Genomic DNA, 25,060 nt, shown 5'->3' on the forward strand with positions numbered 1-25,060 from the left:
AATTGGAGTCGTCCCTTTCAGCAATAGCAATGAAAAATGTTTGGGTTACAAGAATTGCTTTGTGATGTTTTTCCACCAACAACAGAACAAGAAGTACTTTACTTTCCATCTGTATTCACTTAGTCAAAAGAAACATCCCATGACGCTTGCTTGAACCGCCTAGGAAAGTTGATAAAATTACAAGACATTCAGAACTCGTTTGAAAAGGAGACGCTTCAATGATGCAAGCCAGTTCATTTAACTTGACTTATGATGAATGACTGGTACCAGCCGAGACCGGTGTTACATGGAAAAAGTCAGTTTGAGCACTAAGTAACCACACGCACAGAAAATAAAACGAACATCACTGTAATCAAGTCAAATGTATCCATTTTTTATTATTATGTATTCCCCTTTTATTGACGGTGGTCCCGTGGTCCAATGGTTAGCACGTTGGTCTCACGATGCAGAGGTGCAGGGTTCGATTCCGGCTTCGGTCTTGCATGTTCTTCCCATGCCTACGTGGGTTTTCTCCGGGTACTCCGGTTTCCTCCCACATTCAAAAAACATGGGTGGCAGGTTAATGGAACACTCTAAATTGTCCCTTGGTGTGCGTGTGAGTGCAGATGGTTGTTCATCTGTGTGTGCCCTGCGATTGGCTGGCAACCGGTTCAGGATGTCACTCCCCCTGTGACCCTTGTGAGGATAAAGCGAATCGGAAAATAGATGGATGGACCATTTTACTTAATTTATTTGATCATGAGATATTAGTTTTTATCACATCTAGTCAACTTAATCCCATTCTTATTTAGTCAAATTTTAGTCGACTCTAAGTCGAGCATTTTAGTCTTTATTTTAGTCCAAGAAAACATAATTTTACAGATTGGTGCTTCCATCCGCTGGATAGTTATTAGCGACTAAACTGCTAATGTTTACGTGGGCAGGCTGATCAAACTCCGCTTGCATTTTTGCTACTTGTTGAAATGATTCAACAGGTTTCTTGTATTGCCTTGTTTTTGACAACATAGGATGCACAACAGCTTCCTCCTCCTCCTCGCCCTGGTGATACCGCCAGAGAAAGTGCTTCTCAAACTTGTCAAAATAGCCTCATTTGCTGAAGTCGTGGCTGCCCAGCAGCTCCATGTTTCGATGTATGTTTAGTCAATTTGTTACTCTTACTTTCTGTTCACTGCTTCTTTCATTTATTGGTGGATTCTGTCTATTTCAACGAGAGCAAACCAATGTTAGAAGGGGGCCTCCGATTACCTGGAGTCACTCACATTTCCATCACGTCTGATGAAGCAAATTTGCAACATAGGATGCACAACAGCTTCCTCCTCCTCCTCGCCCTGGTGATACCGCCAGAGAAAGTGCTTCTCAAACTTGTCCAAATAGCTTCATTTGCTGAAGTCGTGGCTGCCCAGCAGCTCCATGTTTCGATGTATGTTTAGTCAATTTGTTACTCTTACTTTCTGTTCACTGCTTCTTTCATGTATTGATTCTGTCTATTTCAACGAGAGCAAACCAAGGTTAGAAGGGGGCCTCCGATTAGCTGGAGTCGCTCACATTTCCATCACGTCTGATGAAGCAAATTTGCTCACAGCTCGCAAGTCCGTCTCTGTGCGGCCCGGTCCCAAACGGGCCGAGGCCCGATATCGGTGATTGGGGATCCCTGCGGTAGACCTATGTGCTGTCACAACTTCTGAGAAGTGCAGAAGTGTCATTAAAGTTACAAAAATCGTTTGATAGCAGTTATTGCTTCAGAAGGTTGTACAACAAAATATTTCGATAAGGTTACCATTACTGTATTTATTTATTTATTTTTGGGGTCAAGGCCGGATTCGTGAGTTTGTTTTGTTTTAATTCCATTGACCCACAAATTCAAAGCGATGTCAGCTTTTCATTTGTGAATTTCCATTAAATTATGATTTATTTTTATTATTATTATTATTAGTTGCAGTAGTAGTCGTAGTCTCATTATTATTTCTTCTCTGAGTAGCGTCAGTCAACAAAATGACAATGACGACTAGACAACGGTTATAGTTTACTTTGTGGCATTGGGGTCAGTGTTGTGTAAATAAATGTATCAGTTCTGTGTGGGGTTTATCATATCTTTTTTGTTTATGCCTTAACACGGATCTGTGAAAAAAAAGTCTTTGATAGATTTTTTGATGGATTTTATCATCAATTTGCCTGCAAGAAGACATTTGTCACGCACCCTGCTCCTGTTTAAAGCATGGTACACGGTCTCAGACATTCGTTCGACCTGACTGGACGGCTCGCCGTTTCGGAGCTCCGAAGCAGAGGTGGGAGGGGTGAGGCGGATGAAACCATTTTTAAGCAAAAGGGCCTGTACTATAGACGTAAAAATATTACGTGTAAACTTTTGCACTGCGTGATTTTTACACTTTTCTAGCTTGTTATGAAACACGCAATAAAAAATAACAATTTAAAGATCTGTAAAATTCGCGGGGTACGCGCACTGAACTAATAGTGCCCTAACCCTGCATGGCAAAGTCTCTGGAAACTCGGATTCTGTCAGGAAAACAAATGTGCTGGTAAAAGCCTGAAAACAGAAAATTTCGTCAACTCTCAGCACCCGTCCAAATGTTTTTGCTCTTGCTGCAACTGTCCAGCAGATAGCGCCCCAGCATCATTTGGAACAGGTCACTCGTTCCATCTGTTTTCTTTTCTCCATAAAATGACATACAACCAGTACACCCTTTAAATCGTTTTATTTTGTTAAATGGTAAATTTGGTGAATTCATTTTCAAAATTTTCGACACTTAAAAGACAAGCCAGATTTATCAAAATAAGACAAAGCTCAACTTGTATTTTGTGAGTTTTTTTTTTTTAACAGGTCAAATAGATGGAACACAGTGGGCACTCTTGTCTCAAAATTATTTTTTGTGTATGTTTGGATCCATGTCAACTTAAAAAATTGTAAACAATTATATATGGAAACACAGACCAATGACACATTGCAGGAACTGTACAGATACATTACTTTGGAATAATAATAATAATAATAATAATAATAATACACAGGTATCAACTAGGCCTGTGTTCTTTTTTTCCACTTGAAGCAATTTTCAGTTACATGCATGCATCACATGCTTCTGGAAGTTTCAGATGAGAATGGTCAAGTTACTTCACACACCACAGATTAATTAGAATTTTCCATAATATGTAACAAGTACCATGTTTGGGGAGTGATCGAGAGTTTCACAAAGATCAACTGTGAATGGGGATTTCTGTGTGTTTGGGGTGGAAAAAGTGAAAAGAAAAACAGAACACAGAAACGAGTGGAATGAGCTGAAGCTTAAGGTGTACTTTGAGTAAAAGTAACCTTTAGAAAACAACACCAAGAAGGGATCGCTGTGTAAAGGCTCGATACTCTGCACCTCAGATCCTCAGTGACCTGAGGGCTGCCCTTTAAGAAGAGTGGGATGCCATGCCTCAGCAGACAATAAGTCCACTTGTGAAGAGCATGAGACATCGTTGTCAAGCTGAAAGTGACGCTCAAGGGCACATGACGAGTCATTGAGATGTCGAAATTTTTTGTTGTGGTGTCCCTACCATTGTTGTTAACTTTTCTTTCAATTAATTGTTTGAGATGAGGAAATCACCAGTGCATCATTCTACTTAAATGTCCTACTTTCATGACATGATATCACTGTCGCGTGAACTTTTTACATTTTCACAAATTTCACCTGAAGGCCAAGCATCCCTAACTTTTTGTGAGTTGTGTGAATGACGCCACAAGAATATTAATCCCTAAACAAATCCAATAGTACAGTCATTTTTTTTTGTTTTGCGTTTCATGAAAAAAAAAAAACATTCCTCAGTGTTTTGTTCACTAATTGCAGTACAAATGCTTTGATTAGAATGTTGCTTTGTATTCTATTATTTTTGTCATGGGGCTTTTTTGCCAAATTTTGGATAAATACCTTCAGAGCCTAAAAAGGTGAAAATATATTTTTATAAGACAGCCATTTTGTTATAATTTGCTGAAAATTATAATCCATAATTCCAATTTCCCCTCATGTTGTTAGGCTTTTTCTTAAAAAATTGAATCTTGCTTTTCGAATTATAGTCGGTAAAACCATGTCGATTTCTGAGACTTCTGATATAGTAAATGATTTTTGACTTTGTATAGGTGCTTTAATTTATTATTTTAAAATAGAAAATAAATATTTTGTTTTCATTTTTGTTTAGTTATATTGTTTTTATGGCTACACTTTCAATATTTTATTCCAACTGGTAAGTTTGATACTTTTGTCATTCAACACACCCTCACAAAACCAGAGCTCAGATAAAAGCGGCCCCTATCATAATCCTGTTACGTGTGATACAAATTGGAAAAATCAATCAAAAAAATGATTGCGTTTCTCAGGCAGCATACTCTGTACAATTTCATAATGTCTGGGTAATCACAATTTCCAACCACATCATGTTTCTCGCCGCAGTGTAAAATGAAACTGACACGCATATTAAAGTGGCCTTGAAGAGTAAATTTAATTTTCCCCTTAGTGGTCTTCATCATAAGAAATAAATTACACTCTGCCAGAATTAGAAATCAAATTATGCTGCCCACTCCCGCAGGCACGGAAGATGGCATGTGGTCAACAGCACATATGGGATGGATATGAAGTTTGTACTTATCCCAAAAGCAACTAAGTTTTGTCCTCGGCTGCCCTTGTGGCTCTTTTTCAGTGTGAGTGATGCTTTAAAATGACAATGATCACATTTGTCAAAAAAAAACAAAACAGTTCATGTATTTGCTTTTAACAATTTGGTCAATGAGAAAGAAGACTTACAAGCAGAAACACGAGTCAGAATGGAATTCTTTTAGGTCGAAGAAACATTTTGTCCTACTTTGTGTTGAATACCAGTTTCAAAGCTTAAAGGAGAAGTAAAGTCAGAAATTGTCTTTACAATTTGTTTTATGTGCCCCCATTCGTCTAAACACGGAATTCCAATTAATTTTGTGTTTGAGGAATAAAACTTAAGCAGAAAAATCCCACCTGCTTGTATCTGTCTCATCTCATCCCATCACTGCGAATGTAACATGACCCGACCCAGAATACAGATGAGCTGTTAGCATCGTTACCTGAGCTCTTAGGCACTGTGATGTCAATTTCAGGTGACAGCAAATGGCAGTACGAGGCAAAATGGCAGCCCCCTGACATGCATAAAAACAGGTTGAGTTTTCTGTTTAATTCATAGCCCACAAATGCAATATTCCTCAGATTACCATGTTTGGACTAGTGGAGGTGCTTAGAACGCACTAGTGTCAAGAAACTTGTTGACTTGACTTCCCCTTTAAGAAGTAGGCTCACATTTGTTTCAATTGCACATGCCCAATGGCCCAAATTGAAGTTTCAGGACTTCTGCCACACCATTCAATGACATTAAACTACAGTTTGAAGTGAATTCAGCTGTGCTGTCGTTTGGGCATGACGTCTCCGGACAGTGATCGTGACATATTCAGCCTCTCATCAGCAATCAAGGTCTCAAATACGGGGGCGATGCATTGTAAATAAGTCTCATTTTGGGTGGCCTTTTGCGGCAGGTTCAGCAGATCCTCATATTCAAGATCTGCTCTCAATCCAAGTTCTCCATAGCACAACGAAGGAATTCACAGGAAGAGGAAGTATGGAAGAGCCGTGAAGAATCACTCATGCGCACCAATTTACATGAATTCCAACTTAAACATTTAGTTTGTAGCCAAGACGCTGCAGCTAGGGATTCTTATCTGCATGTGACTGACCGGTGGCATTGATGGCAGTTGTGGCGGCTAAGTGCGGGTACACCAGGAAGCCCGTGAAGGTGATGTATTTGGCGTGGTTGCTGTACGCTCCAAAGCCATCTCTCTGGTGAGAGTAGAGCCAAACCGTGTCGCCGGGTTTGAGCGAGAGCATCAAGCTCTGACTCTGCAGAGCTTTTTCTCCGTGGCTGTCGTCATAGATCATTGCCTGCACCTCCAGGTGGTTCTTCATTAGCTTGACAGAGAGAGTCTTCTGAGGAAGCTTGCCCACGTTGAAGGAGAAATAGTACGCACCGGGAACGCGGCACATGAAAATCCCCTCCGTCACGTTGAAGTCCTCCCCGATGTTGACGAACGCTGTGTCAAAGCTGACCGGCTGGTGCTGCGGCATGCCTGCCTGATTCACTCCTATTATACTCTGAGTGCGACCCACTGAGAAAGCAGATCGTGGATCTTCCTCCTCTTCCTGCTCCTCCTCGTCATCCTGTTGTGTCTCCTTCTCGCCCACCGTGTTCTTCAGATCAGACCCAACGTCCCCTGTGGCTTGGTTACTATTCCACATTGGCACGTTGTCCTGTTGAAGCTTCTGGGAGCTGTATGCAGGGCGTTGCTGCTGCGGGTGGTTTGTCTGGTAGTCGTAGGTGTCTGCGTAGATGAGGAAGCCATTGAAGGTGGTGTAGTGTCCAGTGTTGCTATAGAGGGCATAGCGTGGATCGCCGTGGAGGCGGAGCCAGATGGTGTCACCAAACTCCAGCTGCAGCATGACACTCTGGCTCTGTACCTTAAGGATGGAAGCACACTTTGCATGGGAAGTCTCCTTTACATATCTTAACATAGTTCTGAGATTTTTGGGTCATTCCATGCCAAATCACCCACTAGGTTTCACCAAGCAGATTTTGATTTGGATGAAACTTGGTGTACTTGACAGTGATGGCAAAACACTAACTCTCAAATTTTCCGCCTATCGGAGCAGCAGTTTGGTAGCTACGTCGCACAGAATTTTGGCATTTTTGACAAAAAGGTCCATGGCCGCTTTCATTTTCACCCTTTGGCTCAGGAAATACTGTGTCAATCTTCAAAACAAAGGTATTGTTAGAAAGGCAACTCAATAAGAATTACAAAGCTGCAATCATTGAGAAGATTGAGGCACAGTTTTGTTACTTGACCTTTTGACCTATAATTTGACCTTGAAATTGAGCTTGTGGATCACGTGTCCTGAACAAAATGTTACATGTTCTCTAAAACATATAACGGTTTCCGAGATGTGGGTTTTTTCTTTTGCGTTAATAAGGGGTCAAAGTATCCATACCTTTTATTTATGTTTTATTAAATATGAAATTTTCAATGAATATTCAACTTCCAATTAATAAACAATTAATATTCAACTTTTAATATGATGAATGTTGTATTTGTGTTTTAAAGAACACGTGTGAGATCACATTTCATGAAAAAAAAGTTGTTAGGGTCACATGATTCACAAGGTCAATTTCAAGGTGAAATTATTTTACATTATTTTAATTTTCAGATTTCTGGGTTGATTTGGCAAAGGATGACTTTTTTGTGAGACATTGGGAAACAGAGCTTAGTCACGATAAAGGTTATTCATAAAGCAACGTGATCCTCTGATGCTCCCAAGCTAAACGTGCTTGTAGTAGGGAGGGCTAATGGACTGTAAAATTATTGGTGCAGTTACAGTCTGCACAGAATTAAATGACGAAATGTTGAAAAGGCAGTATGCTTGTTAAAAAAAAAAAAAAAAAAAGTAGTTTTGATTTGAATATTTAAAAAAAACATCTCAGAAAAAAATCGATTGATTTATGATACTTTTTTTTCACTGTGAGAGAAACCTTTAGGTCGGTCATTGATGCTAAACTGTGTGTTCGAAAAATCTACAGTGATTATAACTGCTACAGCAAAATATATTTTCTGTCCTAAAGCTGCTGAAGGAAAGAAAGATGTTTAAAAATACACGCGTGAAATCCACCTTCTCATGCTCTTCATGTGGGCATACGCCATTCATCTGCCTTCCACTTGGCAGGATTTGCCATTTCTCCCCAATGCAGCGGTGTGCTTTTCTGCACTGCTTAGTATTGCTGCAATAACAGAGCTCTGACCTACCTTCCTCTCCTCTCCAGCATTCTCTTCATAGACAATAGCTTGGACCTCATTTCTATTCTTCATCAGCATGACGGACAAGTCTTTATGAGGGAACTTTCCCACTGTAAAGGAGAAGTAGTAGGCCCCCGGGATGCGGCAGCGAAACAAGCCAGTCTTTGGGTCAAAATCCCCACCAATGTTGACATAGACAGTGTCAAAGGTCACCGTCATCTTGGGTCCACCTTCCATGCTGTTGGTCCGAGCCACCGAGAAAGCTGACCGTAGTTCATCGTTGTCCGGCAGCCAAGCGAAACCCATCGCAGCGCCTGCGTGGCTCAGGCACAGCAGGCCAATTAGCATGCTTGTTGGGAGCAGCATCTTACCTCTGGAGAGACGGAAATTTATAATAAGCATATTGATAAGAACTGTTTAATTCAGCTGACACTAAGATCGTACTTATGTTAATATTGACTGTGCCTGCAAAACAAAACAAAACAACCAAGATAACTTGAAATTTTACAGCTTGATTGATCTGCCCTTCTTGCTCGCTAACCCAGTACAGGCTCGTTTGACAGTGGCTTTTAAAGGTCTCTTGCCATAAGGCAAAAAAATTCACGGTTTTATACATGGCAACAGGGTGTTTGACAGGTTAGCACGCCGGCCTCACAGTGCAGAGGTGCAAGGTTAGATTCCAGCTCTGGCCTTCCTGTGTGCGTTTCCTCCCACATTCCAAAAACATGCGTGGCAGGTTACTGGAACACTCTAAATTGTCCTGAGGTGTGAGTGTCAGCGCGGATGGGTGTTCGTCTCTGTGCCTTGCAATTGGCTGGCAACCACTTGAGGGTGTACCCCGCCTCCTGCCCGAAGACGGCTGGGATAGGCTGCAGCGCGACCCTTGTGAGAATAAGCAGATTACAAAATGAATGCATGGATGTTTTATACATAACAGTAACATGGGTAAAAATTAGTCTGAAAATGGCTTAAGTTTGATATTCATGCAGTTTGCATGCAATAGCCTTTTAAAGAAAAAACGCCAGCAAAACTAGCAGATTTGAATTCAGCACCGCTGCGATAAATATTCAACCCTCAGTATTCAAGTACCTGGCCACTTCATTGCTGCTACACAACCAGCCAACTCAGGAAAAAAAAAACAACACGCCTGCTTCTTGTGCAAAGCTAAAACTTTGCATCAGCTGCCAACCTCAGAGGAGTTCTTCAGTTTGTTTTGGGAGAACCTCCTCAGCATTTCAGAACAAGATTTGTGCTGTGTTTGGCACATTTCATGTCGTATGGCTTTGTCAGCTTTCACACTTCAGATTAGAAGTGACACAGCCACACGGACACACAATCCGCCTAAAAGTGCTCCGTGGTTTGCCGCAACGTCGGCAGGCATCACCATGAAGGTGGACAAATTAAAAAACAAAAAGGAGAACACATTTGTCGCCGGGGGAGGCTCAGGCATTGCGGTGCCGTGGCCCCTCAGAATGCACTATGGCCAGCCACAATTTCGCAGACTACCCTCTGAATTTCAATGGCGCCAACATAACGAAGAAGCATGGTGGCCACAAGATGGCGACATACAGTATCGGCAACTTCAAGCTGTTTTCCACCCCAAATTAGGGAGAACAGCGAGCCAATCAGAACAAAGCTTATTTACAAATTGAATATAAATGAGAAATTCAACTGTCTTACATACCAGGTATTTAAGAGCCACAAAACTAGCTTGAAAAATGGCCCTGCGGGCATTTCCAACCCAAATTATCTTGCAAAAGGACATCAAAGATGATGGGAAAAAATGCAGCAAGCGACCCTTAAGATAGCTCCGTTGCTGCTGTTTACAATGCAATAAGTGTGAAAGCTGTGAACTACAGACTGCAATATATCTGTTGCCAGGCAACCAAAACCTGGTTCAAAATCAGATGGGAGCAATTCAAAGCACCCCAAGTAGATTAATATTAATGCTCTTATTTCTGGTTGCAGGTTTTAAATTTTGTTCAAAAAAAGTCATTATATAATTTAGGACAGGATAGTATAGTGTGAGCAATCTTTCTGTCATGAAGCTGGAAAGCTGGAGAGTTAGTGACGCATACTGAGTGTAGAATGACCAGAATGCATTTTGACTTGAGATTTGTACCTGTCGAGTCAAGTCAAATGTTAGTTAAATAGCCCTTAATCACAAAAGAGTCTCCTCAAAGGGCTTCACATTGCCACAGTTGACAAATCTGAACCGCTGTCCCCTGACTAACCCCAAAGGAAAAACAAAACCAAAAAAAACAAACAAACAAACAAACAAGAAACCATCATTTACATTCTTTACACACACACACACACACACACACACACACACACACGCACACACGCACACACGCGCACACGCGCACACGCGCACACGCACACACGCACACACGCGCACACGCGCACACACACACACGCACACACGCGCACACGCGCACACACACACACACACACACACAAACACACACACACACACACACACACACACACACACAAATGAATGTTACTGTTTTTGGGAAATAGGACCGAGAAAGTTGTTGAAACCTACAAAAAAAAAAACAATTTGGTTCATTTGAAACAGGTGAAAGTAATGATTGGTTGTCAAAGGAGCATCTCGGAAAGGCTTTGTGAACAACTGTGTGAGCAAACAGTCCAAACAGTTTCAGAACAATTTTTCTCAATGCAATTTATCTACAGTCCATAATATCATGGAAAACGTTGCATGCAGCATGGCCGAAAACCAACCTTGAATGCCCTTTGACCTTCAGTACTTACCGTATTGGCCCGAATATAAGACGGTGTTTTTTGCATTGAAATAAGACTGAAAAAGTGGGGGCTGTCTTATATTCGGGGTCGAGACATTATACCCATTCACGACGCTAGATGGTGCCAGATATCATTGAAGCCAATGCTGAACTTGACTCCCCAGGCCAAAGCGAACCCCTGTCACGAAGAATAAAAATAAAAATAGCGGTAGCACGAAGAAGACAAATAAAAAATAGCAATAAGAAAGAAAAGAGAAGAAAATAATAGAAGAGATAACAGAAAATGGAGAAACATAGCGACAATCTGGAGAAAAGTGGGTCAAAGATCAGCCAGGTCAACTGGCAGCTGAGGAGAAGTTATGATGTAATTTACATTTCAAAAACCAGAAGTTACAAATGTGATTGCACTTTAGTTTACATATTTAAATCTTCAGATATTAAGATTTGAATGAGGCAAAATAACATGCTTTTTCTCTCAAATATATTGTTTGAATCATTTGTTTCAGATGTACTGTAATTATTTTCTGTATAAAAATTAATTTGGTTTCAAAAAGTCTTTTTTCAAACTTGAGTCTTGAAAAAGAGGGGGTCGTCTTATAATCAGGGCCGTCTTATATTCGGGCCAATACGGTAATAAGGTGGCACTGCATTCAAAGTCACTGTATAAAAGGATATTGCCACGTGTGCTCAGGAACATCTCAGAAAGCTTTCTGTTTCCACAGTTCGCCACCACATTTACAAATGCAAGTTATAACTCTACCATGCAAAGCGAAAGCCATACAGCAACTCCACCCAGAAATGCCACCTGCTTCTTTGCGTCTGAGCTCATCGGAGATGAACTCACTGGAAAAGGACATTGTGTCCTCCGGGCCAAGGAGGAGAAGGATGTGGATTGTCATTAGCGCAAAGTTAAAAAACCACCAACTATGATGTTATGAGGGTGTGTTAGTGCATAGGTAACTTGCACATCCCTGAAGGTTAAAAGGTACATACAGGTTTCGTAACGTGCTATCATCCAAGCAACATCTTTTTCAGGGATGTCCCTGCTTATTTCAACACGACAATGCTAAGGAACATTCTGCGCGTGTTACAGCAGTGTGACTTCAAAGGAAAAGAATGTGAGCGCTAGATTGACCTGCCAGCAGTCCAAACCTGCCTCCCACTGAAAATAATAATAATACAATAATAATACAATAATGGAGAGCCAAATGCTCAAATTGCGTGATGTTAAAAGGAGAAGTGATGAACACTCTGTTAAAAATGCCCATGTTCCATTTTTTTGGCATCAAATTCAAAACGAGTGAATATTTGCCCCAAAAATTACAAATTACAAAAAACAATAGACTTAATCAGTTTGAACATGAACTATTTTGTCTTTGTAATGTTTTCAAGAAAATATACATGGAAAATTATTTGCCCAACTCAAAGACAGACATAGACGGTGCTTCCTTTTCTTATTGAACTCAGGCTCCCATTGTATTTGGTTGAATGTTTTATGTATGTTTACCTGCTGTACCTAATTAAATGACCATCTCTGTTCACACACACACACGACTGTTATCTCAGTGTTAGTCTCATCTTTGTGAGTCATCAAAAGGTCGCAACAGTGCCCTCGGCTCGTTGGGCAGTTTTTGCAGGATTTTGTGTGGTCTCTCTTCTGGTTCTCAGGTTGTTGCGCAACAAAAACAGCAGGGTAGGTCTCCCAACACATTGTTTTACAAATTTGTTCAAAACACATTCAGTGATGACGTACTTGCACTTTTGTTTTTTTGCTGTTGTTGTTTTTTTTTTAATGTGAATTCAGGTCAAAATTCCTCATTATCACTATAAACGGAAGAGAAGGCATTGCAAAAAGCAGTTTGGGATGCTGGAATGTGTCTTTCTCACAGGTGGTTTAACATACACATCAATTACATAAAAAATCATAGGAGCATGTCATTTAGCAATGAGTTTTCCTCATATGGTGCAGATATTGTTGATACTTCTGTCAAATTTGAATCATCAATAACCCTCGCAATTGCACCACAATGGCAGCTCAAACGAAAAGCTTATCTGCGTAAGGGCAGCCCCTCGAACATGTTGACTCATGATACTCATCAGACAGGTGACAATGAAGAGTACAACAGACAAACCTTTTCCGTAATGAGAACCCGTGGGAGCAAGAGACGGAATTTGCTCATGCGAGTTAAAAAGCACCCTGAGCTATGCATTTTTGAATGTCGGAATTGTTACTTGCCTGGGCTGCTCCCTATTTAAAATTCAGCCACAAATGTCCATTTGGCTATTTCCACCTTCTTGGATTTATGTTTCAAGATGAAACCTTATCATTGGATTTTATTATATCATTCACTAAGCATGGGCCTATTTCTTTTCTATGCTTTGTTTGCCTCCTATTGTGCATCTTATCTGTCTATCAAAAAATGTCAGCAATTCTGCTGCAAAGTATCCTTGTTTGGTCGCGCCCAACACCTGGTCGGCACGCAGGACACACGCACACACCGACAAAATGTAACACGTCTGAACCATGGCGGCAGTGTCACAAAAGGGGCTTGGTGGTCGGAATTGAAGAAAACATATGCGGGCCATCCTGTACTTTTGGTACAACCCAGCAGAAAGAACAACGCAGTTTTCCCCGTAAGCCCTGACACAAATGGGCTAATTTAAGGCTTAAGTCATTTTGGCTGAGCCAACGTCAATTCATTAGCATGTTGTGTGTATAATCAAATATTAAAAGTAGATTACGGCACATGTAGGAATTATGATTTAAGTAGGCTGTGGAGTATTTTCTGCTATTTATTTGGATGATGGGATGGAATGCATCTATTTCTCTTACGTCTCATGTTATTCTGAGCTGCAGTGACGAAATCATCCACTCTGTCAACTCTGAGGATGAAATAAACTTTACACCATAACTGCACCAGGGATAGGAGTCCCCTCTAGAATCTTGTTAAAACATTGTTGCTTTTATTTTGTTTACTTATTTTGCTTCAAGTGCCATGTTTGTTTACGTGTTTAAGTGTTGCTCATCCATTGCGCATATTTGGGGCACGTGTATGTTCGTTGCACTTGAGCGGATTGTTTCACAGAAATAAATGCACAACAATTGCCCAAGAAAATGTTTTCGATCTTGGCTTATTTTGGAATAATGATTGCATTCATTCCACTGTTACCACTTTATCTGCGTGTAATGCATAATCCTTAGTAGATCAGAAAGTCTTTGTTATTGGGTGGAAAATTTGTACGTCTATTTTTCACTAAAACTGACTCAAATGAGAGTAAAACCTTTTTGAGTATTTGTAAATTGAAACCTTTTGGTGTTTTTGTCGACAAAAAACTAGACTAAAACGATCACAAATAGGAATGATGAAAATGTGACTAAAACTAATGGCCTTTTTTGCCCAAAACACTAATGAGACTAAATCTAAAATGGCAGCCAAAAAACAACACTGCTGTATTACAAGTCATAAGATAAATGAGCGAAAGCTTCTCTGAACATCAACAATCAGAATCACAATCATCTTTATTAGCCAAGTATGTAAAATACGCAAAGAATTTGTCTCGTGTTGCAATAACAAGCAACTACAATAAACAAAGACATGACATTCAAGTATCAAAAGACTTTCCGTGATGTGAGGGCACCATTGTGCTGCAGCACCACCCAATGACAGCTGTGCGACAACGTGGAGAGTCATCGAGCAGAGATAAAGTGATCAGTGGTGCAATACAATCCTATGATGGTTGTGCAGGTGCTGCAGATAATAACGTTTGTCAGCTGCTGAACCTTGGGAACATTTTGTTTCCAAACACTTGTTAGTATTGGAACCTATCCGACCACATTCTAACCCAGCGTGACTTACATTCGCAGACTAACACAAAGCAGTCAACATTTTGACGCACTGTCGTGTATCTGTTCGTCACGTATCAGTTTTTTCTCACGCAAATCTATCTTTGTCTTGTAATGACTACTTTATTAAGCAAATGACATACTTTGTTCTCTCGATTATATTCCATACGTCTCATACACTTGACAAGATTGAGATTTTTGGATATTTAATATGCCCTGATGTTGATTATGAATGAAACATGCCATCTACTCTTGGAATTAGCCGACCATCCATTTGATGTCAATTATGGTTAAATTAATGCAGTTACAATTTGGTCTCAACAAAAATCCTAATCCTCAATTAAATGTAATTGTTGGGTGTTCTTGAGTGCAAGCTGATTGCACAACGTCATGAATTACAGAGTGAGTTTTGTTTCATTGTGTCACACTGTTACGACTTCACTTTCAAATTGTTATGTGGATGCATGTTGCTCAGGCTCGCCGGCCAGTCCATATTGGCCATTCAATTCCATACGTACAAACGAAAAAACGGACCTTTTCTGAAACCATCACACACTATGTTTACTGGCCGCTGAGATATGCTTGAAATATAATGGAGTTGCCGTTTTCATCTGATATGTGGTGTCATCGCTCTTTATAGTCAGGAGCAAAATCAGAAACGTCAGGATTGTTATCAGGGCTTCTGCAAAGCTTGCTGATGAGCTCATCATTCGAATCAGGTGTACTCGAGGAGGGAAACATGTGAGACAGGCTGCATAGGGGCTCTCAAGGACCAGACTTGGGCACCCCTGCTGGTGACGTTTACTTTTTATGTACGCCACAATAATGTATGGAAATAACTTCATGTGTTGAGGCTGCTTTTACTGTGAAATTATTTTGTCGAGTTTTATCCGTACTTAGGTTCGCTTAATCTCAACAATGACAAAACATTTGGGAATTTTGACTTGCGGTGTTTACCACTGGCGGAGCCACGATTTTTCATTTGCAGGATCCCAGTGGGGGCTAGGGGTGGAGGGGGGGCGGTTTGAACAGAAGAGATTGCAAGGATCCAGAGCGGCTCCACAGAATATGCCAAAGAATTTATTTCATTCAAAAAGTGTTTCAATAGGGGTCTTGAAATACAGGGTGTCCATAAAGTCTCTTTACCATTTCAAAAATGTATTGAAAATGCAATTGATTGGATATTTTATTCAGATTTGTTCGATTGTATTCAGCATTTATTAAAGTTGTTTTTTTTTTTTACCTCTTTTAATACACTTCTACATGGGCACCATTAGCTGCACAAAGCACATCAAGACGGTCCTCGATTTCTTGCCATGTTCGCTGCAGCATAGCCTCATCAATTGTGGCAATGGCATCAGTAATCCTTTGCTTTAGGTTAGTAATGTCCCTTATCTTTTTTCGATACTCGATATCTTTAACATAGCCTCATAGAAAGAAGTCCAGGGGAGTGATATCTGGTGAACATGGCGGCCAAGGAATTGGCCCATCCCTTCCATTCCACCAATCTGGAAATGTTTGATTGAGGAACCCACGAACATGCAGCCCCTAATGTGGTGGTGCAGCATCTTACTGGAAAATGATGTTTGCTTGAAGGTCATTCAGTTGTGGTGCCACATATTCAGTTCAAAGGTCAAGGTAAACATTTGCAGAAATGAATGTCTCGTTGAAGAAAAATGGACCAATTATTCGATTGCACATGATCCCACACCACACATTCACCTTTGGGGAGTGCGATAAAAAAAACCTTTAATAAACACTGAATACAATAAAACAAATCTGAATAAAATATCTAATCAATTGCATTTTTAATACATTTTTGAAATGAGACTTTATGGACACCCTGTATATTTAAGTGCATATTAAGCACAGAGTTTTGTTTCCATAATTTGCAGTTCCCTTTGCCTCTTCCCTATTGTTTTCTTTTCACATCTAAGGCATCTAAGTGAACTGCCAGGTTTCCCGTTCTGTCTCCCCCTGTTGGCCATTGTTTTGTTTATGTTCATCTGACGTACAATCCGACGTGGGAGTCAGGTTACAGGAAGCCATTTTAAAATTAGTCAGTTGTTTGACTACCGTAATGCTATTTTAAGGTGTATTAACATTTTTTTCAATGTTGGATTGCCATTTGGTTTTTGTTTTGCGGGCGGTCTCTTTTGAGTGGCTTTGCATGCAGGTTTAATTGCATTATTACAATAGCTGGACCTAATTGAGGTTCTGAAGACACCTGGAGCTAAAGACTTTCTCATCAATCAAGTTCTGCAAGGTGGCCAGATTGGCCAATTGCAATTGAGGGAATCACCCCTCCCTTTCTTTCAAAAGGACAGCAGGGTGGAAGGATTAGTGTAATTGCTGCCGGAGGGCAGATTTAACAGAAGGAGACCAACACCGGGTGAAGAAGTATTTGCCATCCGTGAGGAGGATTTTGGGAAAGCGGGTACAGTAATCCCTCGTTTATCACGGTTAATGGGGACCGAAATCACCCGCGATAGACGAAAATCTGCGAAGTAGCGAACGCCCCGTATAGGTATATGTACATGTGTATGAGTATAGATAATATTTGTAAGGCCAAATTTAATGGCATACATGCATGTTTGTAGTAATTAACATTACTTAATGCTATATATTAATATATTTAGACATGTATAAGTTAGGTTAGGTTAGTGTATGAATAGCGAAATACAGTAAATACATGTATGTAGTACTCTATATGTTGCTCTATGTGACTTGCTGTTGTTTTTCTGACTTTCACTGCCTCTCGTGGACCTTTTGCGGACTTTTTGGGGCATTTTCGGATGTTTTTTTTTTTTTTTTTTTTTTTTTTTTTTAATGAATATGTTTGAAAAAATCCGCGATGCACCGAGGCCGCGATAAACAACCCGCGAAATAGCGAGGGATCACTGTACTGTGAAACATCGAATGCTGATGGGTGATGTTAACCCCATTGAGAATGTTTCTGACCATTACCTTCTATGGTGTGTAAGTAACAGCAATTCTGTCCGCTATGCTTGACCAAGGCATGATTTGTGAAAATTGTAGTTCTTTGGCAGCAACTATTGTGTTTGTAAGGAAAAAGGATGGAACCTGGAGATTCTGTGTCGATAATAGGAAGTTAAACTAGAAAGCACAAAGATGCTTTTCCTCTTGCTAGAATTGAGACGGTATTGACTCCTCTCACCAAAGCGTAGTGGTTTACCACCTTGGACCTGTGGAGCAGATTTTGGGAAGTGGAGATAGACCCCACAGACCAAGAAAAGACTGATTTTACGACACCGCTGGGCCTGTTTGAGTTCCAACGGATGCCTTTTGGCCTCTGCAATGCCCCTGCCACTTTTCAACGCTTGATGTATCTGGAAGATAACATAGTTTACTTGCCAGATTTTAAAACACACCTTTATCCACTGAAAAAAAGTATTCTCAAGACTACATAAACATGGCCTGAAACTGAGACCTGACAAATGCAACCTGCGACAGAAAGAGGTCGAATTCCTCGACCATGGTCCCTAGGTGTGAGTGTGAGCGCGAATGGTTGTTTGTTTCTGTGTGCCCTGCAATTGGCTGGCAACTGCTTCAGGGTGTCCCCCGCCCGAAGTCAGCTGGGATAGGCTCTAGCACGCCCCGCGACCCTAGTGAGGATAAAGTACTTCAGAAAATGAATTAATGAATGAATTTCATCTAAAAAAATACACAAATAAATAAAAAATAACGGATATTTTTTGACTTGTCCACCTCGGAAGGGAGCAAAAGACCAAGAAACCTCCTGAAATAGTAAACCTGCAATAGAGGAAAACCACCTCAAGAGTGAAACCGCAATAAGTGAACCGTGAAGTAGCAAAGGAACACTCTCTATCACACCAGGCTGCCTGTCTTTTTTTAAACAAAATAACACATGACCACATGAGAGCACAACAACACAAAGCAATGTGAGTGATTATGGGCTTATTCACTGCTTTGCGCCAAAGTGAAGTAAACATCGAAAAAGACATCTGAAGTCTTATCACCCGGCTATCAAATAAAAATTCACCTCACAGAATCAGTGGCATCTGTCTTCCATCGCTCAGCAGCTCCCTGAGATGTTCCATGTGGCTAAAAATAGAGCTCGGGAGACAGATCAATAGATGGTAGAAGCAGGGATGAAAAGAAAACAGGAGGAGATAGAAGAAATAGAGTAGAAGGAGGCCTTCCAAAAAAGTATGAATTTCAATTTTGAAGGTGTACACGAATTCTACCTATACAGAATGAACGATCGCTCCCCGGTGCTGGCATCACTCATACAGCCCCAAATCATGACATTCCCATCACTGTGCTTGATTATAGACAAGACACTCTTGTCTTTTCACCCCTCACCTTGTTGCGCACACACACACACACACACACACACACACACACACACACACACACACACACACACACATTTGACACCATCTCAGCCAAGATGTTATCTTGGTCTCATCAGACCACAAGACAGTTCGGTCCATTAAATTTACACTGTCACAAGCTGTTCAGTGACAACTTTAAATTGTCGTAAACTGTAATTTCTTTGATGTTGTTGTCCCATGAAAAATATGGTATGTATTTACACAAATGTTAGGGGTGTACTCGCCCCAGTAGATATTGGTGTGCATGCTAACAAATCTGTCTTCTACTGTAGAAAAATCAGGCAACTGAAACATTACACAAACATTTGTGTACCACCCTAAGCAAACATTACGGTACAATTTATTTTGCTGTCTGCAGCTAGGTCAGGATGGCAAAAGAGAATCTGTTCTCAAAATGCCTTATCTGGATGACATTGAATCTCAATCAATTGTTCAAGAAGCCATCATGGTGTGGCTGGTAAATGTATATACGTAACACTGTAAAATATGCCACCTTCCGTGTAAATTTGGAATGATCTGAGGTGCTTCATAATTGTGTTTGTGTCAGTTAGTTATTGGAGTGTCTGAAGTCATAAAGTACTCTCGTCATGTTTTTTTTTGTTCCTCAATGAAAGGGTAATGTGCTGGTCATTGTGGCCAATCGGCTGATAGAGTAATTTCGACAACAATTTCCAACATTTTTTCATAATATAATGTGCCATCATCAAAGTTAATGCCATATAAATAATAAAATGGGGATAAAAATTAACATCCATTCTCTGAATTGCTCACTCGGGGATGTGCTGCAGCCTATCCCAGCTGTCTTCGGGAAGAATTAACATGACGGGGAATTGATTCATACATTGTTAATTAGTTATGGGTATACTGTATTTCATTGTTAAATACAATTTAAGCTAACAGGCAGTGGGTTTCAGGTTTCTTCACGCGTTGAATGACCTTGGAGGCACTGCAGTGGAAAAAAGCTCGAAGGTCAATGCAGACTGCAGTTTTGACAGGAGGACAGACGTTGCTTGGAAACGAGAAAATGCTGAAGGTGGAATCTTTGCTGGAGTTGGATGAATAGACCCTGAATGAATTCACCCCGATAACTTTCACATTTCAAAGTCCCGATTTCACGTTATTCATTTTCCATTTGCAGATTTTGCTTACAACGAACACCTTTATAATGTAAACTCCATGATAACGACCAAATTTTTCCCACAAAATAGTGAAAATGCCTTCGTTACAACAAACCGTAGGAAGCTAACTGCCGCTGTGACTTTGCTTATGATCAAAATGGACAACGCGGGAATCTCCTCCGTTGCCTAGCGACATGACTGATCAATTCTTACAATGTTGTACTGCCGGATGCATGGCACGATCCTGATCACGTGATCTGAAAACACGTGTGGTAAACAAAAGCAAATGTCGCTCTCTGTGAAGGCGGAAATTGTCTCTCACTTTCAAAAGGGAGTCTCCTAAAATGACCTTGGCACAGGCACAAGAAACAGTAGCAACAGAATCTTATGTCACCTTACATATACATTTGTATATACAGGTATAGTACCTATTATGGCTCATGAATAATTTCCTGACACACTACAATGTTACATTGCAATGTCTGTCTTAAGGACAGAGGCGCAGGGTTTCGATTCCGGCCCCGGCCTTCCTGTGTGCATGTTCTCCCCTGGCACCTGTGTGAGTTTTCTTCGGGTACTCCGGTTCCTCCCACATTCCAAAAACATGCGTGGCAGGTTAATGGAACACTCTAAATTGTTGATACGTGCGATTGTGCGCGCAAATGGTTGTTCGTCTAGGTGTGCCATGTGATTGGCTGGCAAGCTGCTCAGGGTGTACCTCGTCTACTGTCAAAAGACAATTGGATAGGCTCCAGCTTGTGAGAATAAATGACTCAGATCATGAATGGATGGATGGAGATATATATATGTGTATGTGTATATATGTATGTATGTATGTATGTATGTATGTATATATATATATATATATGTGTGTGTGTATGGATGTATGTATGTATGTGTGTGTGTGTGTGTGTGTGTGCGTGTGTGTGTGTGTGTGTGTGTGTGTGTATATGTACCGGATATAAAATGTGGTTAGGTTATATAAGTATGAGGGGCACAGCAATATAACGATTAAAAGGGGGCAATTTTAAAATTTTATCATCTGCGTACATAAAACTGTAGACAATGAACAATACTGTATACTTCTTTGAGGGAGGGAGGGAGTGAGGTTTGGGGGATGCAGTTGTGGGTGCAATGTTTTGATGTTGCCCTTCACCTGGTGAGAGGAGTCGATATCAAAGTATAGGCAGTCCCTCTGAGGAAGGCTGGAAAAAAACAAGTACTTCAAATGTGCATGGGCATCAAAGTATACTCCCATGTTGTGGTTTTAACCATCTTATGAAATAACACCAGTACAATCTCAAAGGAGATACCTTATCGACAGATTTGGAGGTAGCTTCACAGCAAAGCAAGCTGCTGTGAAAATGACGTTCTTGTAAAAAAGGTAATTACGGTATGCTGTGCCTCCCCGGTGGTCGACTGGTTAGCTTCACAGTGCAGTGGTGTAGGGTGTGGAGTTTGCATGTTTTCCCTGCGCCTGCATGGGTTTTCTCTGGGTATTCCAGTTTCCTCCCACATTATCAAAAAGAATGTGTGGCAGGATAATGGAACACTCTAAATTGTCCCTTGGTGTGATTGTGAGTGTGAATGCTTGTTGGTCTATGTGTGCTTTACGATTTGCTGGCAAGCAGTTCAGGGTGTCCCCCGCCTCCTGCCCAAAGACAGCTGGGATCGGCTCCAGCACGCTCCGTGACTCTTGTGAGGATAAGCGGATCAGAAATCATTTGGATGGACGAATCCTGTGCCTCATTTCAAATTGAAAACCACTTCTGGCTAATTTATTCACGCTTTGATGATAGCTAACCTTCTTCTGCTTTATTCATTTTCTCCCCCCCCTTTTTTTTTTTTTTTTTTTTAGACAGGGATGTCTAATGAACTTCACTTGTCCAGCAGTGGCATAGCCTGGGCACTTGGGACGTATCAATGAGTCAGGGGGCTGTTATCTGGAGGTGCACTGACTGACCCCTGCTGCTGAAATCCCTCTCATTAGACTCTCTTCCTCTCTCCCCTCGCTGCCTCTCATCTTGTCCAGGAGGTGTCAGCTGCCTGCTTGGCTACAGAAAGAGAATCATCCTTGGGACTGAATGAATGTTAGCGAAGGGAGAGTGAAAGACACAAAGTAGGTTTTCAATCCGCACGCCAGGTTTGTCATCTGAAGCTTGGACCACAGAAGAGATAATAATAATAATAATAATAATACATTTTATTTATAAGCACCTTTCAAACTACCCAAGGACACTTTACAATCAAAAGAGCAATAAAACCACAGATAAAATTATAAATAATAAAAGCGATGAGTTTAAACTGTATATGCAATTTTAAATCAGTGGGTTTTGAGATGAGTTTTGAATATAGGAAGAGAGTCAATATTTCGGATGTCGGGTGGGAGTGAGTTCCAGAGTTCCAGATATATTTCTCAGAGCTCTAATCCACCTTGTCTTCTATTATCTGCCACTTCCTCACAACAAAGAAAAATACAACAACAAAACTGCAAATCTGTTCTGTAAAACACTTTCTGATTATGGATAAACTTTACAGTTTGAGGTAATTATGTGTTTTGTCGATGCTTCAAAACCTCTCAGAGTTGTTATGCACTTACTTGACTCTTAGACAGTGACACAGAGAAGCTGTAACTATTTGTTTTATACTTCCTTTTGGCTTTGGCGGTTTGGTGTTCCTGTCGCTTTCTCCCATAACGTCTGTAGTTACACATTCCAAACGCTAACCATACATGGTGGCAAACACTCACTCACATATTTGGATATAAAACCATGAAACAAAAGCTAAGTGTTCTTATAATGTATTTATTGGTCAATATGATTTTATTTTATTTTTTAGGATTTTGCACCGAATCGACAGAAGGTTAATCTGCCATGTGTATATGCTGGTAGTGGACCCAAAAAAAGCAGGGAGGCAGGAAAACCAGAAAGTACTGATCAAAATGTATGAAGTAAAAAAACACTTCCAGGGGTACAATGGAAAACCTAAATCCAAAACACAAAGTCCTGAAAACCGCAATGAATCTGAATAACAAACGAACAAAAACCCATGACAGAAGCACAAAACAACATGACAGCAACACCAACAAAAAAACCATAACAGTAACACAAAACGATCCAAGCAAGACTGACAGAACTATCCATCCATCCATCCATTTTCTGATCCGATTTATCCTCACAAGGGTGCTGGAGCCTATCCCAGCTGTCTTTGGACAGTTGGCGGGGGACACCCTGAACTGATTGCCAGCCAATCACAGGGCACATAGAGACGAACCTTGGGACAATTTAGAGTGTTCCATTAACCTGCCATGCGTGTTTTTGAAATGTCGGTGGAAACCAGAGTACCCGGAGAAAACCCACGCAGGCACGGGGAGAATGTGCAGACTCCGCACAGGAAGGCCGGAGCCGGAATCGAACCCTGCACCTCCGCACTGTGGGGCACTGACAGAACCCAGGGAACAAAATACAACACCTGGACAAGACACAAAGGGTTGAAGGAGCTGATTGATTAAGAAATGGGACCCGGATGACGAGAACAGACAAAAAACACATGGAGGAAACAAAACCAAATACAGTCAAAAAAAAAAAAAAACAGAATCATGACACAATCCTCAGCATTCAGTATCAAGGCTGAAACAAAAGAGCCCAACCCACATATAGGTCACAGTGAAAACGTGCACACACACACACACACACACACACACACACACACACACACACACACACACACACACACACACACACACACACAATATCTTTGCGAGCAGCCTTGCACATACAGGATACAGCATCGTATAAGAGAGGAATGCAGGCAGAAACACAAACACCCATACACACACAGAGCCAAACAAACACAAACCTGCGCTGCTTACAAATGTGAAATCCACACTGTAGCAGCCATGTCTTACACTGATGAGGTCAGCCAGATAAGCAGACAAAAGGAGTCTCCTTTTTTGTAGAAGCCCATTTAAGATAAGCGCTCATCACCTAAGCCTTATTCACATCCCAGCTTCCTGTTGCCTGGGGGACCTCCCCCACCACCACCACAGATAATGAGATATCGCTGATGTGAATCCTCGGACTTCCATGCATAGTTGCATACTCTTCCGTATTAATATTGGTATGGCTCTGCCATGGCTCTTCTCTTCTCCCATGTTATCAGTGCAGGTGTCACAGGTCTACAAATGGATGAGATTGGCGCATATAGATTCCTTGCCCGGTTGAGATATCGCTATTAGCATATCAGATAAATAATGCATACCACTCAATTGTGGCACATGTGCTGAATGCAAACAGACCAGATCAGACTTTATCGCAACATGCTTGGCTTCTCAGTGATGTATTATTATCTGTTGTTATCCCCCCCCCACCACCCAAATATTAAAGTATTCATTTTTATTATTTAATACAAGATAATAAGACACATGCTATTGCAAGCTGTTTTTTTCCATCGACAATCGCTGTGGATGCAAGAAGGACTCCCCAAACCCCCGGCAGTGCGTCGCTGTTTACATTGCATGCCTGCACACTCTCAACTTGGGTTGTGGCTAAGTTCCCTGCTTGAAAGCAGCACTCACAATCCGAGCATCATATGTTGTATGAAAACAAATAAACAAACATAAAAAAAGAAAACCCATCAAATGATGAGGATGGTGATGCCACTGATGACGATGAAGTCTTCTCACCTTGGCTTCTGTGTTTTGGGTAATCTTCTATCTTGTTTGCGTGCGTGAAGCAGAGAGTAGCGTTGAAACTTCCCACTCCCCAGCGTCGTTTGAATAAACCCCCTCTTCCCTTTCCTCTCTCTCTCTCTGTCCCTCCGCCCCTGCTCACCCTCCTCTTTTTCCTTCAATCTGCTCTCTCCTCCTTTGCACATCACTCATTGTTCCATCTGCTATCTCTCTTCTTGTATCTTCTGTTAACACACCTCCAGTCCACCCCCATCCCCCTCCCTCACACAGTCGTCATATGCTGTGGAGGGGTTGTAATCCGATTGGTTTTCGGGGTGCAAAGCGTATACTGCAGAGATGCAGTTTAGATAGTCAGATATTCCCAGTCTGCGTGTGTGCATCTCCATTTGGTACTGGTGATATT

At 41.1% G+C, this 25,060-nt stretch overlaps 1 protein-coding gene across 2 annotated transcripts; it reads right to left on the reverse strand.

The window, feature by feature from the left end:
* Positions 1–3,791: 3,791 nt before the first annotated feature.
* c1qtnf4 (C1q and TNF related 4) lies at positions 3,792–25,024 on the reverse strand. 2 transcript variants are annotated; one of them, XM_019867582.1, is made up of 3 exons: positions 24,652–25,024; positions 7,868–8,231; positions 3,792–6,530 (listed from the first exon to the last, which is right to left on the reverse strand). In XM_019867582.1, the coding sequence occupies exons 1-3, from the start codon at positions 24,840–24,842 to the stop codon at positions 5,724–5,726; spliced, it is 1,362 nt and encodes a 453-aa protein (XP_019723141.1). In that variant the 5' UTR covers positions 24,843–25,024; the 3' UTR covers positions 3,792–5,723. The 2 variants fall into 2 exon arrangements, with proteins under 2 accessions (XP_019723141.1, XP_019723142.1); XM_019867583.1 differs by lacking the exon at positions 24,652–25,024 and adding an exon at positions 12,759–13,715 and having other exon boundaries at positions 7,868–8,229.
* Between the last annotated feature and the right edge of the window lie 36 nt (positions 25,025–25,060).

The sequence above is a fragment of the Hippocampus comes genome, unplaced genomic scaffold (genome assembly GCF_001891065.2).
Source record: "Hippocampus comes isolate QL1 unplaced genomic scaffold, H_comes_QL1_v1.1 scaffold2, whole genome shotgun sequence".
Classification (NCBI taxonomy): Eukaryota; Metazoa; Chordata; class Actinopteri; order Syngnathiformes; family Syngnathidae; genus Hippocampus; species Hippocampus comes.

Coding starts and splice junctions, on each gene's coding strand:
- c1qtnf4 (XM_019867582.1), bottom strand. CDS start 24,842: ATGTGCAAAGGAGGAGAGAGCAGATTGAAGGAAAAAGAGGAGGGTGAG. Junction 8,232..24,651: donor CCCAAAACACAGAAGCCAAG/GTGAGAAGACTT, acceptor CCGTCTCTCCAG/AGGTAAGATGCTGCTCCCAA. Junction 6,531..7,867: donor ATGCTGGAGAGGAGAGGAAG/GTAGGTCAGAGC, acceptor TCCATCCTTAAG/GTACAGAGCCAGAGTGTCAT.